This window comes from Eptesicus fuscus, chromosome 13 (genome assembly GCF_027574615.1).
Source record: "Eptesicus fuscus isolate TK198812 chromosome 13, DD_ASM_mEF_20220401, whole genome shotgun sequence".
In the NCBI taxonomy this organism is placed as follows: Eukaryota; Metazoa; Chordata; class Mammalia; order Chiroptera; family Vespertilionidae; genus Eptesicus; species Eptesicus fuscus.
The window spans coordinates 65,666,531-65,681,957 of record NC_072485.1 but is presented as its reverse complement, the minus strand read 5'-3'; the positions used below and the strand labels follow the sequence as shown (position 1 = coordinate 65,681,957).

Sequence of the window (15,427 nt, the reverse complement as noted above, 5' to 3'; positions counted from 1 at the left end):
GAATAATCCTATAACATAGATGTTAGGTTCCCCATTTTGAAGATAAACTGAGGCTCAGAGAGACTGAATCATTTGCCCAAGATTACACAGCCAGGCAGCGAGAGAGCTGGGATTTGAACCCAGGTCTCCATTGCCCACACCTCACAAGAGAAAGGGCACTCCTACAGGTGTCCGCTGCTGCTTCAGCCTCCTCCACCCTGACCAAGATTAGGTTCAGCTTAATAAAGAGTAATCCCCGCCCTACCCAGTTTGGCTCAGTGGATAGAGCATCAGCCTGTGGACTGAAAGGTCCCAGATTCAATTCCGGTCAAGGGCACATGCCCAGGTTGCCGGCTTGATGCCTGCTGCCTCGATCCCCAGTGAGGGGCCTGCAGGAGTCAGCCAATTGATGATTCTCTCTCATCATTGATGTTTCTATCTCTCTCTCCCTCTCCATTCCTCTCTGAAATCAATAAAAATAAAAAAATAAAGAGTAAGCCCCAGGCTGGCCCCGCCCCGGGAACTTGGGCCCTATTTGAGGGGAGACCAGTGAGACTGATGTGAGTTCTCTTTCTCTGACTCAGGTGGGTCCCCAAATGAGAAGGAAACAGGAGGCCTGACTGACTGTCAGTGAATTTTTCTTACCTCACCCCACAGCTCTGTCCCCACACCAGGGCCATTCTTGTTCTCTCTCCGGGACTCTAGATGTATCCACACACATCTGGGCCCTTCACTGCAGGAGCCGGTTTGGCCACCCCGGGTGGGAGGGGATTCCCGGACCTGAGGCCCTGCTCCAGGAAGTCAGCATCCTCCTCGAAAATGCTGGTGAAAAGGCCCCAGTGAGCCCCTGTGCCCTGCGAGCTGCTGGTCAGCCAGGCCTGTCCCCACAGGGTCCTGATAAGGTGGTCAGTCTCCTAATGCCAGAAACTAAAGGGTCTTAGAAACCATCTCGCCTGACTCTCCTATTTACTGACAGCGAACTGAGGTGGGAGACAGAAAATGACTGTCTCATGGTTTGACTGTCTCGTGGTTAGTGCCCTGGCACTCAGGGAAGGAGGAAAGACAGGGCACTGGCAGGGCTGTGAGAGGGCGCCAGGTCCACCCTGCCTCCACTTCCCCTCCCATGCAGAGCTCAAGGGCAGATCTCGGTTTGATGAAGCCTGAAGTATATACCTCTTGGGGCATCTTAAAAAAAAATAATACACAATTGGGTAATAGAAGGGGCTCGTGCAAGTGAGCAGCCCTGAAGTATGTTCCAGAGCTTCCGGGCAAACCACCTCTGGAGGAGCTGGAGTGTGGGCATGACCTTGAGGGCTGAGCAGAAAGGAGCTGAACTGTAGGTGGAGGGCCGGCCCCTCCTCAGTGGTGCAGGGGACAGGGTGGGCGGGATGGGGGGAGAGGCAGCTTTGGGAGTAGTTTGAGAGGATCAAGCCATGGGCACTTGCAAAGGCCCCACCCCAGTGACCCCCCCACCCCAGGGGGCGAAGGGGTAAGATTCTCCCACATGAGGTCCTTTCCCCCTCCCCCCACTCTGCCTCATCCCAGCCCCATCCTCAGGAAGGTGGGATGACACCTCCCCAGGGATGGCCTTGGGAATCGGCAGTGTCTGGAGATCTGGCCAGAAGACCTCAGTGGAAGGCAGCATCGTGTTCTCCACCCGGAGGCCCATAGGCACCCCACCTTCCCACCCCCATGCACCCAGCTCTCAGAAAGCTGGGGTCACAGGGATGTTCTCTGAGTAGGAGATCCAGACAGCTATATCCTGAGGGAACCCTTTCCCCCAACCCCTCTCTTTCCTCCAGGCTGGGTGGTCCTGAGCCTGCCAGCAAGTGTGTGAACTCATGAGTGTGAGCCTGACCTTGTCCTTCCCACAGCTGAGCTAAGTGGCCACTTCTGTGTGCTGGACTTAGGGGTGTATCAGCAGTAACAACAACAGCAAGCTCCTCTCTGCTGCCTCATGGTGTCCTCCACACAATCACCAACATAAATCACACACCAACCTGGTGAGGCTGCTGTGTTCTGTTATTAATCCTGTGTAATAGAAAAAGAAACGTACAATATATGGAAATTGGAACTGGGACCCATGCTCATTCCTAACTCTACATCGCTTCTTTATTTACTCAGCATAAAAGCTAACAGTTAGTGAGAACTTGCCATGGCCAAGCAATGGGCTACATACGTTAGAGGGTTTGTCTAATTCAACCCGCATTTTACAGAAGAAACAAAGGCTTAGTAAGGTTAAGAAACTGAAATGGGGGTGTTATAATGTAAATCAAAGGACGCCTTCACCAATAAGCCAAATTTATTTGGAGTCTTTTTCATTTCACTGGCGCTAGTGGGCCCAGAGGAAATATTGCTTCTCAAATTCTAGGGTCAAAATAGAGGAAGTCTTTCCTACTTATATGTTTTTCAGCTCTTTGTCTTCCAAATTTGGAATGAGACTTCTGGACCTTCTGAGAAAGAGGTCCTGTGTGCTGGGAAGGGGCCATGAGACCACATCTTAAGGCCTGGCCTGGAACCAGCAATGACAACTCTGTCTGGGGCATAGTTTATGGCCTCTCTGGAATGGGAGTAGTCTTATTTTTCCCTATTATTTAAGCAAGCAAACATTTACAGAAGCCAGAATATCAGGGTTAAAATTTTAAACAGCAGTTTTTATCCAAGATGGAGGGGAAGTGGGACTTTAGGACTCCAGAGTCTGGGATCTTGACTTCTGTGCTACATCTGCCTGGGGAAAAGTTAGGAAATTTGTTGGCACCTTCTTCCCTCTAAGTTTCAGTTAGGCTAAACCAAGTTTTGCCACAGTAACAAATAAACTGCAAAATCTCAAGGTTTAACATGACAAAGTCAGTCAGGCAGCCCCCTCCATCGGGTAGTATACCATCAGAGGCACATAGCAAGCAAAGTGAGAATGGGTTGACTGTAGGTGGTCATTAAAGGCCAGTCCTGGAAGTTGCTTGCATCACTTCCAACCACATGGCCCTGGCCAGACTCAGTCGCATGGTGCAGAGCCCAACAACACTACAAGGAATCCCAGGAAATAGGGTCTTCCTGGGTCCCCATGAAGGGAAAATAGTGAACACAGCACTCTCTGCTTCATCATCTCCTTTTCAATGGCTCTTCGTCTCCACAACTAGCCCCACCCTCAACCCCCATGCCCACTGACCGTTCCATGTGTCCCTTCTGTGCTCCTTCTCACAAAACCTTGTTCTTGGCAAATTACCAATCAATCTCCCAGAGGTATCCTATATAATAAAAGGCTAATATGCAAATTGACCAAACGGTGGAACAACCAGTCGCTATGATGCACACTGACCACCAGGGGGCAGACACTCAACGCAGGAGCACTGGTGGTCAGTGCGCACCCACAGGGGGAGCGCCGCTCAGCCAGAAGCCAGGCTCACCAGTGGGCTCATGGCTGGCAAGCACAGCTCCCGCCTCCTCTCACGCCTCCACTGCAGGCAAGCGGTAAGAAGCAAGGGGTCCCGGCCTGCAAGAGTCCCAGACTGGGAAAGGGATGTCTGACTGTGGTCAAGAGGTCCTGGACTGCAAGAGGGCGCAGGCTGAGCTGAGGGACCCCCTCCAGTGCACGAATTTCGTGACCAGGCCTCTAGTTAATAAATAACATACTCAGGAGTTTTTTCTCCTAAGAGTATTTGCTTTTTAATCAAGAGCTATTCAATACCAAAAGGCAGTAAACAGCCAAAGGAATCCTACCTAATAATAGACAAATATGCAAATTGGCCGTACCTCCGACACACCCACAAGCCACACCCACCATCCAATCAGAGTGAATATGCAAATTAACCCAACTAAGATGGCTACAGCCACAGAGAGCAAGGTTTCCTAGGTAATAGAGGAAGCCAAGCTTTCCGCCTGCCCTTGCCAGGCCTAAGCCTCCACTCAAGCTACAAAGTTTCAATTATAGAAGGTAAACAAATTCAAACAGAAATGGCGGCAGAATGGAGCTTGAGAGAGCAGGCCAGGGTTGCTCCCGGCAACAGGGGAAACAAAGCTTTCCGCACACCCTGACCAGGCCCACCCGCTTAAGGCAACAAAGTTTCAATTATAACCCCAACAGAAATGGCTGCTGGCCACTGAGGGAGCCCCAGGCTTGGCTCCGCTCCAGGCTACAAAGTTTCAATTGTAGAAGGAAAATAAATTCCAGATACCAGGGCCTCCGCTTGGGTTGCCAGGCCTGCAAACCACCACAGGCCCCTCACTCAGGCTGCCCCACTCCCCAAGGGAGCCACCACCCTGATCAGGGACACCCTTCAGGGCAAACCAGCTGGCCCCCACCCCTGTACCAGGCCTCTATCCTATCTAATAAAAGAGTAATATGCAGATTGATCATCACTGCAACACACAATATAGCTGCCCCCATGTGGTCAAAGATCCTGCCCCCATGTGGACACAAGATGGCCACCACAAGATGGCCAACAGGAGAGGGCAGTTGGGAGGCACCTGGCCTACAAGGGAGGGCAGTTGAGAGGGACCAGGCTTGCAAGGGAGGGCAGTTGGAGGTGATCAACCCTGCAGGAGAGGGCAGTTAGGAGTGACCAGGCTGGCAGAGGAGGGAAGTTGGAGGCAAACAGGCTGGCAGCAGGGTGGTTAGGGGGTGATCAGGAAGGCAGGCAGGCAAGCAGTTGGTAGCCAGCAGTCCTGGATTGTGAGAGGGATGTCCGACTGCCCGTTTAGGCCCGATCGCACTGGGCAGTCGGACATCCCTCGAGGGGTCCCAGATTGGAGAGGGTACAGGCTGAGCTGAGGGACAACCCCCCTCTGTGCACGAATTTCGCTCACCGGGCCTCTAGTCCTATATAATAAAAGCCTAATATGCAAATTGACCAACCAGCAGAATGAGCGGTTGCTATGATGCACACTGACCACCAGGGGGCAGGCGCTCAATGCAGGAGCTGCCCCAAGCCAGCCAAGGCAGGTGCCAGCAAAGCCCCCGTCCCCCACTGCCGATCGCCCTGCCAGTTGCCTCCCTCTGCAGGAGGCGACGGGTGGTGGTGGCAGCAGGGGGCAGGGCTGGTGAGTGGGCAGTACCAGGTTGGCCAAGGCGGGTGCCAGCGGGAGCCCCAATCACCCCACTGGTCGCCCCACAGATCAGCTCTGACCTCTGGCCAGGCCTAGGGACCCCACCCGTGCACGAATTCGTGCATCAGGCCTCTAGTGAATATATAATGGTTGAAGTTGAGGCCCAATAACAAACAATATTTGATATTTGAGGAACATCTTATCTACGCTGACTTGCCTGGAGCAAGCTTCAGACTGAAGGGCTCTGAGCCACCACCATCACCCTTTCCCCTCCCTCCCTCTACCTCTAGTCTTGATTGGCAGGATACTGAGCATCTGGGGTTGGCTAGAGCCCATTTCCCATCAAGGAGAAAAGTGGAGGCTGATAAAAGGGGGTTTGCCATCAGCTGAAATTCCAGTCCCTGAGCTACCTATGCAGAGCTTCCCTTACTGCTTATCCTTCCCTCCCCCTCCCCCACCCCCCACAGCAAGGTTTGACTGTTCTTTTAGAAGCAGAGCATCAAGGATTAGTTTGTAACAGTACACAATCCAGGGACCTGGGGGATGGGGCTGACCCTCCAGGCAGCTCCCCTTTCATGCTGTTGGGGAGACCAACATGCTGTGATTAGGAGCTTCCTGACCCCATCTTCATCCAAGGAAGATGGAAAAACCCCTCTACAGAGGGCAGGTCTCCATCTGGAGGCATTCCCTGGGGTGCAGAGCCCAACAACACTACAAGGAATGTTGGCAATGCCAAGGCCCATTATCCTGTCGCCAGAGGCCTGGTCACGTTCAAGGGGTTTGTCCCTGTTGCTTCTTCACCACCCGCGCACCCGGGGGTGCTCCGATCCCGTCCTGTTCCATCAACTCCAGCACCTTTAGAAACAAAGCACATCTGGTCCTTTGTTCCTTTTTGTTCTTTTTGTTCCTGAAACTCCACATCCCCTCAGATGCCTGTAGATAGATACACACACGTACACACACAAACATAGACCTGTACACAGCTGTACTCAGGCACACACTGGCCTGTAAACATACTCCCAAACATACCGACTAAAGACACACAGGTACATGACAGATGCATGAACACAGAGATTCAGGTATGTATGGAAGCAAAGCTACACAGACATACACATTCAGAGATGTACACAAACATATAGGCCTATCCATAAATACCCAGAGATGTATAAAATATTCACATCTCAAACAACACACTGACACATAGATAGTGCACATTGACCAATAAAGATTTCCATGTACACTGGTATACATACACAGGTATGTATATACACAGGTATTAAAAAATGACTCATGTGCACACCAAGATACATATACACACATGCACATGTACATCTACAGAAATACTTGTACATTCTCCCTGAGCCTCATGTAGAACTACAACCCAGGGCTCCCTGCCCTCTAAAAACCGAGTCTCAGGTCCAGCTTCCCTCTTCATCAACTCCAGAGACTTCCTGGACCCTAGGAATCCACCTGGAACAAAGAATAGCAACAGTCCTCCCTCTCAATGTCCCCAGGGTCTGAGAAAGTGGGGGCAGAAGCAGAGGCCTGGGGCTAGAGAGCTGGAATGGGACCCACACTGCCATCAGATGCCCTGATGTTGGCCCCAAGGCTCTCCCGGTGGGAGGTACTCCCTCCTGAGAATGTGCACCTCCAGGGAAGGAGGGTGGGGTTTGGGGAGAGGGAGAAGGATTGGGACAGGAGCCACCCTCCTGGGAATGGGGAATACATATCAGAAGAAGTTGGGGCCTTTGGACTCACCCACACGTGGCTGGGAGAATGGAAAGTAAGGGGCAGGATCAGGCCAAAAAGGCACAGGGCTAGACAAGGCTACCCTCCCCTCCCTCCCATGTGGTTACAGCAGGTGGGATCTCACAACTGTTAAACAACAGGCCCCAAATGGGGTCACTTGTGCTAAGCCCACCCAAACCAAGAAGTAATACCTAACCTAGTGCAGTCTCAGCCTCCCCAAGGAATGTCACCCTTAACCAGTCAATCTGAAATGTCACCCTTAACCAGTCAATCTGAAATTGCCTGGTCAGCACTAGTGAGGTCATTCTTTTTTAAAAAATCCTCACCTGGGGATATTTTTCCATAAATTCTTATTTAATTTAATTTTCTTTCTTTCTTTCTTTCTTTCTTTCTTTCTTTCTTTCTTTCTTTCTTTCTTTCTTTTAGAGAGACAGAGAGCGTGGAGGGAGGGGGAGAGAAAGAGAGAAAGAAACATCAATGTGAGAGATGTGTTGGTTGCCTCCCACACATGCACTCTCCAACAGGAGTGGGGGTTGGGGGACAGGGATGGAGGCTGCAACTGAGGTACATGCCCTTGACCTAGGGCTGACGCACTATCCACTGAGCCAAACCAGCTAGGGCTGGTAATCCTCTTGATAGACCCCTTCCAAAGAAAGGTGACCTCCCCTGAAGCAATGCATTATTTGCTAGAACCTTCCTTCTGCTCCCTTTTGCCTATAAACGCCTTGCATTTTTACAGCTTCTCAGAGCTTCTTTCTCTTTGCTGGATGGGATGCTGCCTGATTCATGAATCGATGAATAAAGCCAATTTCATCTTTAAATGTACTCAGATTTTGAACAGTCTTCCAGTTCTTGAATCAGTGATATCACCCTCATTTGGAAAGCCGCCCCACTCCCACCCCACCCCGCACCCTATACTGAATCCAAACAAAGCAGGAGGGCCAGTTCCCCACCCCACCCCCAGCCCCGACCCAATGAGAACTTCCCCCAGTTCGGGAGTAGGTGCGGGGTAGGGGTGGGGGGTGGGGAAGGGGTGGAATCCCCAGCCTGGGCTGAGAAGGGTCTTGGGAGAGCCACCCAGCCCTGGCTCTGCCCCTAGGTAGCGCTGGAGCTAAACCCCTCAGTGCCTCACACCAATTCCCACACCCCTGTGGGCTGCTGGCCATTCTTTACTTTCCTCAAAGGTACCCCCCCCTCCCAGGAGTGAGGGCTTCCAGGATTTCTGACCCCAGGGAGTCCTCCAATGAGCAATGAAGAAACAAGAGTCAGGAAATGCAGTGGGAAACATGGCTTTATGACCAAGAGAGGCAGGGAGTCCAGCCCAGTGCCCAGGGTGGGCCAGGGGCGGACAGGAGGGGTGTAGGGAGGGGACTCCAGGCAGGATCTCTTCCAAGCCACTGGCTTAGATGGAGCAGATGAAGGGCAGACGTCTTCTGCAACGTGTTCGTCGCCATTGACCCCCTAGCAGTAGAGAGCACAGTGATGTCAGCTGCCAGCAGAGTGTGGCCCGTGCCCCCCTTGCCCTCCCATTGTCATGATATGTTTGCCACACACCCACCCAATAGCTTGTGTTTGTTGAGTGTTCACCCCAGGAAGACAGGGTGCTGAGTGCTTTCTGTGGGCTCCTGGCTAATCCTCACAATGACTCCCAGAGGGACGTGCTGGCGTCATCCCCACTGCACAGATGAGGAACCTGAGGCTCAGCGGGGAAACCACTTGCCTGTATGCCAGTGGGCAGGTGGCAGAGCTGGGATGGGAATTGTGGCAGCTTTCCTCCAGCGTGTATGGCCTTAGCCATAGTCCTGAGTCCCTCACGTCTGGCATTCAGCCATTCCTAATTCGCACATCTCTCCCTTGTCCCTCACCCACACCTTTCATTCACCTCAATTACTCTCATTTGTCACCTCAGTAGCAGAGGAAGGAAAGGAGCTCCCAGGCCCCCAGCTGAGCTTCGTCTGTGAGGATGGAGAGCCCCCATCCAGCCCTCACACAGGGCACCCCATCTTCCTACATCACAGCCCTACCTCACAGAAAGGACGTTGGTTCTCCAATTGTGGGGAGGCTGTGAGTTTGAGGAGGAGATGTGCTCAGGCAGCTCAAAGGGACAGTGTGTAAGAGTCCACCCTGCCATCCCTTCCCTTTGCCCTGGTGCCCAGTCCCCCTCACCTCTGGTGCATAGGCTCACACAGCGGCCGCACCCACGTGGATGAGCCCAGTTTCTAAAATTTACACTGCTCCCATCAATCCAGTGAAACCTGGAGCACTAGAACAAGAGAGGGGTAGGCTGGGTCAAAGGCTGAGGTCTAGGAACACAGACAGATCCAGAGGTTCCAGAAAATGCCCACTGAGTGACCCTTTCTGGGCACTGCCCACCCAGCTAAGAGCCAGATATCCAGGAGACCCACCCCTCAGGGTTCCCAGGCGATCACAATGGAAGAGCAGTGGTCCTTCCCCGCCTCACACAGCCGGGCTTCTCTAACTTTCTGTGAATACAAGTCTCCTGCGGATGTTTGTAAAATGCAGATGCTGATTCAGGAGGCTCAGATGGGGCCCAAGGCTTGTGCATTCCTAACAAGCTACTAGGCGATACTAATACTGCTTGGTCCATGGACCACACTTGAGTAGCAAATATAATAGCACTTATTCACCCACTATCCCAGAACCACTCTGAGAGAAGGACCCCATTTTACTAGACATGAGAAATCCATTCAGCTGGTAAGTGACCACGCTGGGCAAGAAAGAGATCTCCTGACTCCAGTGGTGTGCTGGAAACTGTTTATCAACCAGCTCTGGGGGAAGCTGAGCAGGCAGAGTGAGGGAGGAACCCTGATTTGTAACAATAGCCTATTTCCTTGGGGTAAATACACCTGCCATGGCAGATTTCATGCCACAGGCATGAAGTCCCTGGACATGGACTTGGGAAGAGAGCTGCACAATCACCAGTTCTCCTTAGCCAGCACCAACCAGCTCCCCCACTGCCTCCCACATGAAGGTTACTTGGGTGTTGGAATGAGGCCTGATGCCAGAGAGACCTTCCCGTACCTGGGAGGTGGCCCCTCACTTACCCAGCCCCTAATTTTGCCTCCAATCCAGACCCGGGGTTGGTTGACCTGACTGGCCAAGGACCTGAGTTGATTGTTGACGCATTTGTTGTGGATAGAGACAAGGTTGCCGTTGTAGCACCTCCTGCAAATTCTCTGCAGAAAGAAGAGGTGGGGTAGATAATTCACTGCGCGTTTTTTTCCCCCTCAAGTTCCTGAGACTCCAAGAGAGAACTCTCCATCCCTGGTGAGGTCAGAAATCAGGGATGTACTTATTCCTTGAAGCCTATTTCTTGCTCCTTTATCTGTCACTAGGAACTTCATGCAGGAAATAATAATACTGAGAATAATCTTAGCCACTGTTTACTGGGAGTTCACAATGACTCAAGGACTGTTCCAAATGCTTTCCATGTATTACCTCATTTAGTCCTCACCACAACCTAAGAGATTGGTACTCTATATCTCCATGGCACAAGTACAGATCCTGAAGCTCTGAAAGGTGAAGTGACTTGCCCAAGTAACATGCGAATGACAGGTGGAGGCAGGGTTTAACACAGGTATATCTCATACCGAAGCTCTTTGTCTAAATCAGTGATTCTCAAAGTACTGTCTCCAGACCAACTACAATGTAGTTACTACATCATCGTCATCATCCCCATTGCACATATATGCTCAGAGTCAGGGCCCGTTCCACTACCCTTGGTCCTAAATGCAAACTCTTAGGCCCCACCCCAGACTTGCTCACCCTGAAATCTATGCTTCAACAAGACCTCTAGGAGAGTCTGCTGCACACTAGGGTTTGAGAACCACTAGTCTAAATGAATAGGGAACAGGAGGTGGAACCCACTCTCTTCTCCTGCCCCTGGACCTCCTTCCACAGTAGCCTCCCTGCCACTTACCCGAGCGGCCGCAAATCTTTTACACTTCCGCACCAACACGTAGCGGCAGGTCTTGCACCCAGGACTGCCGCTTATTTCCACTGTGTCCTCTGCCCTGGGGCACTGCAAGTTCTCATCTAGGGCACCTGGGTCTGACTCCATGGCCTTCTCGTCGTCCTCAAAGGCATCTTGGCAGCTGGAAGCCTCCACCTGCTCTCCTTCAGACTGAATCCCCTCCTCAGTCAGGCATGACTCTCCCTCCTGTTCCCCTGAGCCTTCCAGATCCTGGCTCATGTCTGCCTGTGACTCTTGGCTGTCCAGATAGGGGGCATCATTACCTGGGAAGAAGAGGTAACCTGCCATCAGGTCAGGGTCTCCCTTCTTCCGGGACCACGGACAGCTCTGATCGCCCCACTCAAACCTTCCTAGTGCCTCCTTCTGGAGTCTAGGCCAGAAGGATCTCCTCCCTGTTGGGTAAGGAGAGAACTCACACAAAGGGGAGAGCACCTGGTGCTGGCTGACAGGTGTGTATAAGGGGTAGGAAGAAGCTGCTCTGAGAAGGTGGGTGGTTTTTGTTTGAGGAGGAGGCCTGACAGAATGTTCAGGTCACATTTCTAAGCCCAGGAGAGATCTTACCTGAGGGGAGCTGGGGCCACTGCAGAAGGAAAAACTGTGGCCTGGCCCAGAGAGCCAAAGAGGTTCCAGAAAGAGGAGAAGGGGTCAAGCTGGATGAGAAGGGAACAGAGGACTTACCCACATGAAGAGCAGCAACTGTCCCCAGCAGGAGGAGCAGCAGGAGCAGGGGGAGTTTCATAGTCACTGGTTCTTGTGGCAGAGACACAGATTCACTTCAGGCCGTGGATCTGCTCTCTGTGTCCACACAGCCCCTGTCACACACAGAGATGCAATGTTTCTTTGAGTAGCTGATTAAAGGGCAAACTAGAGAGCTTCCTTCTCCCCCAGTGAACACATGCTGACCTGGAGAAGCAGGAAAAGTCCCTTTTACCTGAGGGCTTCATCACTGGGCCCTGAGACAGCACTTAGCCCAGACCCTGCCCCTGCAGGAACAGGTCTGCTCAGGGTCAGGACAAAGTGCAAGGACAGTGGCCATCAGGGTCCGAAGGACAGGCCTCCAAGGTGTTTGCCATATATCCCTTCTGCTTCCTCCCAAGCCTTGGACCGCTCTTCCCTGGGCAGCTGGGTGAGCACTCACCTCTCAGGAGTACAAGGCCTTCACTCTTGGTGTCTCTGACTGCTGGGTCCCAGAGGAAGTTCTTATATTGGGCTTTTGGGGAAGTGGGAAGAGGCCAGGATGATTGCCCCAGTCTGGGGTGCTGGGTAGGAGGGCTGATAATAAGGCATTTGCTCAATTCTCTCACCTGCTCCCTGCCAGGACTGCAGGGACCTCCTCCTAGGGTCCACTGACACATATGGGTGTCCAAACACCCAGTGGTGCTGGAGAAGACCCCAGATGTGTACTGCCCACATGTACTTACTATTAGCATCCCTAAAGTGCCCCAGTCCTAACCCCAGGAGAAGCCTTCTTCTGGTCAATATCCCAGCCAATTAAGTGGAGCATCCTAGGATGCTGGACACCACCAGGAGAGGAGGGAGAAGGCTAAGGGAGTCCCACACAACTGAGTGGGACTTCATATGCATCCCATCCCAGTAGCTTCATCTTCTCCTCATTCCCATGAGAATGTATGATGACCCTAACTTCACAGGTGTGAAAAATGAGATTCAAAGAAGGAAAGTCCCTTGCAAGTGTGCACAGGAAGTGGGGAAATGGGATTCCTTGGGTTTTTTTTTTTTGTGTGTGTGTGTGTGTGTGTGTGTGTGTTTTGGCTCCAAAACCTCCTATCGATTATCTATCTATCTATCTATCTATCTACCTCTTTTTCTCTCTCCCTCCTTTCCTCCCTACTCCCCTCCTTCCCTCTCTTTCTCATTCTCACTATAGTTCTCCCTCTTCCTCTTTTTTCATCTTTAATGTGTGAAAAACTTATGCTCTTTCTTCTATGCGATAGATCTAGATCAAGGTTCTCAACCTTTGCACTGTTACTATTTGGAGTAAAGTAATTCTTTGTTGTGTGTTGGGGGAGGGGGCTGTAGAGAGTTTAGCAGCATCCCTGGTCTGTACTCACTAGATGTCAGGGGTACCTTCCCCCATCAATCTGGTTGTCCCCCAAGATTATCAAAAACATTTTCACATATTTCCAAATGTCCTTTGGGAAGCAAAGTTGCCTCCATTGAGAATCATTGATCTAGAAAATGGCATTTAGTCCAACCTCAAGGCATTTTCTTCAGGCCAAGAGGGGACAGCTGCCATGAAAAGCTTCATGTAAAATATTTCAGAAACTCTGGGGGTAACCCTCCCCACCCACATCCCCATCTCCCACCAGCCCTCTGTCACCACCAGGGTCAAGACTTGGGGGGCAGTGAGTGAGGCACTCATCTCAGGTGCAAAGTTTAAGGGGGCACTAAAGAATTCAGTAGTCAAGATAAATGAAATGCTTTCTTGCAATATTTCCTGGAAATAAAAAAAAAAGCAGAAACATCTCTGATGAGTAAAATATAAAAACTTTAATGAACCCAGCTCCAGCCACATTCACTGCAGTCCAAAAAGAGGCCAACAAGTGCCGAGCCCTAGTGCTGCTGGATATCCCTGCTGGGAGCTAGTGCCCTTGGCAGAATGGGTGACCCACTCTATGACATTCCCCCTGGGCAGTCATATTTCTTCCTCAGACCCAAGCTCAGCCCTCCAGGCCTCAGGGCACCAGGGACAGGTAGTCCACGGGGTGAAGAGGCCTTCCCTGCCTCTGATGTCCCAGGAGACCTACAAATGGAGAAGTGTCTGAGAGGTCACTCCTGGGCCTGATTGCAGGGTAACGGTCTTGGCTGTTATCTCTCTGACCCAACAGACCAGGTCCTCACCTTATCTAACGACATGGGGTGGTAGTAGTGGAGGGATTGACCAATTGTGGGGCCCAAGAACCTGGTCTTGGATTTAAAGTTTGAGTCCACCCTAGGTGTGTGGGGGGGAGATGGAAGAGGTAGACCCCTCCCCAGCATTCTCCTCCTTGTCGGAGCCCAGGCCAGGGGCTTCATATCATTGGCTGGTTGGGATGCTCAGCTGCCTCCAAGAGCCAGACTCATGATGAGCTTTACACACACTTTCCCTTGAACAGCCCTGTGTTACAGATGTGGAAACGGAACCTCAGAGAGCTTGAACATGTTGCCCAACATCACACAGCAAGTCAGAGACAGGCCTAATGGCAGATCTTCCAGCTCCTTGTCCCACATGGCTGCCTATGCTCTGCCTCCTCTCACTCAGCTCCCTTCTCTATAGCCTGCCCCTCCCCCTGTCTTCTTAGAACTCAAAACCCAAGCAAAGACATTCCAATGGCTTCAGTGACCAGAGTAATGTTGTATTTAAAACAGGAAATAACATTTTTGAAGGCCCACCACAGACCAAACACTTTGCTACATGAGGGCTGTGACATCTGTTACCCCACTTAATCTTTACAATCACCCTACAAAATAGGTATTGCCGTCTCTAGTCTACACACCTACTACAGAAGCTCAGAGAGGTTCAATGACCTGCCCAAGTTCATACAACTAGAAAGGAGCGACACGGCTGACTCCTAGGTCCTTGCTCCTTTGATTCCCCCAGACAGTCTGCATTACTCCCCATCAGTCCATCCGATGCTGCCAACGTTTTCAGCATCCGTGAAACTCCGACTGTCTGGCTTATGTTTGCATTTATGTTGCAAGGGGTTTCACACTCTGCCTTTTGTCTCAAGGGTCAGTCCAGTCCCACATTAGGCATTGGGTGGGTCCTAAGAGCAGTGTGATGCAAATGAATGGCAAGTCCCAGAGTGTCACTTTTCTCATCTGGGAGCTGAGGCTATGACAGAATCTGCCTCTAATGAGATCAGCTCCAATAAGGCTCTCAGTTCAGGGCTTGGACCTGGGGCTGTCAGGAAGTCAGGACTGGAACTGGTACCTGTGTCCACAGATAAGCACTGTCTGGATTGTGCTCCCGCTCTGTGCTGGCACAGTGGACAGCCATTCCAGGGGTTCCGCCCTAAAGATGGAGCTTAGCTTCACAGGAAGTGTGGGATCTGGGATTTCTAGTCCTTCTGGCTCCCACATATTCTATCTATCATCTATCTATCTATCTATCTATCTATCTATCTATCTATCTATCTATCACCTCTTTCTCTCTCTTGTGCACACTTGCAAGGGACTTTCCCTCTCTGAATCTTCACCTCGTTGGGATGGTGAAGCCCATATTTTGGGATGTAAGCCCTTTCCTCTTATTTCATTACTTTTACTTTTTTATTTTTTATCCTCACCCGAGGATAATTTTTAGGAAGTTTCAGAGGGAGTGGAAGTGAGAGGGAAAGACAGAGAGAAATATTGATGAGACAGGAACAGATCCATTGGTTGACTTCCGCATGTGTCCAGGGTCCTGCGACTCGGAAGGAGCCTGCCACCATGGTACCTGCCCTTGACCTGAATCCAACCCGGGACACTTCAGTCCGCAGGCCAGTGCTCTATCCACTGAGACAAACCAGCTAGGACTGGTAATCCTCTTGATAGACCCCTTCCAAAGAAAGGTGACCTCCCCTGAAGCAATGCATTCTTTGGAAGAACCTTCCTTCTGCTCCCTTCTGCCTATAAACGCCTTCCATTTTTACAGCTTCTCAGAGTTTCTTTCTATTTGCTTGATGG

General features: G+C 51.4%; 1 protein-coding gene across 1 annotated transcript; it reads right to left on the bottom strand.

Annotated features, from left to right (window-relative positions):
- Positions 1-8,173: 8,173 nt before the first annotated feature.
- LOC103302327 (proteoglycan 3-like) lies at positions 8,174-11,504 on the bottom strand. Its single transcript, XM_008159389.3, has 5 exons — positions 11,444-11,504; positions 10,712-11,028; positions 9,837-9,968; positions 8,938-9,034; positions 8,174-8,232 (listed from the first exon to the last, which is right to left on the bottom strand). The coding sequence occupies exons 1-5, from the start codon at positions 11,502-11,504 to the stop codon at positions 8,174-8,176; spliced, it is 666 nt and encodes a 221-aa protein (XP_008157611.1).
- Between the last annotated feature and the right edge of the window lie 3,923 nt (positions 11,505-15,427).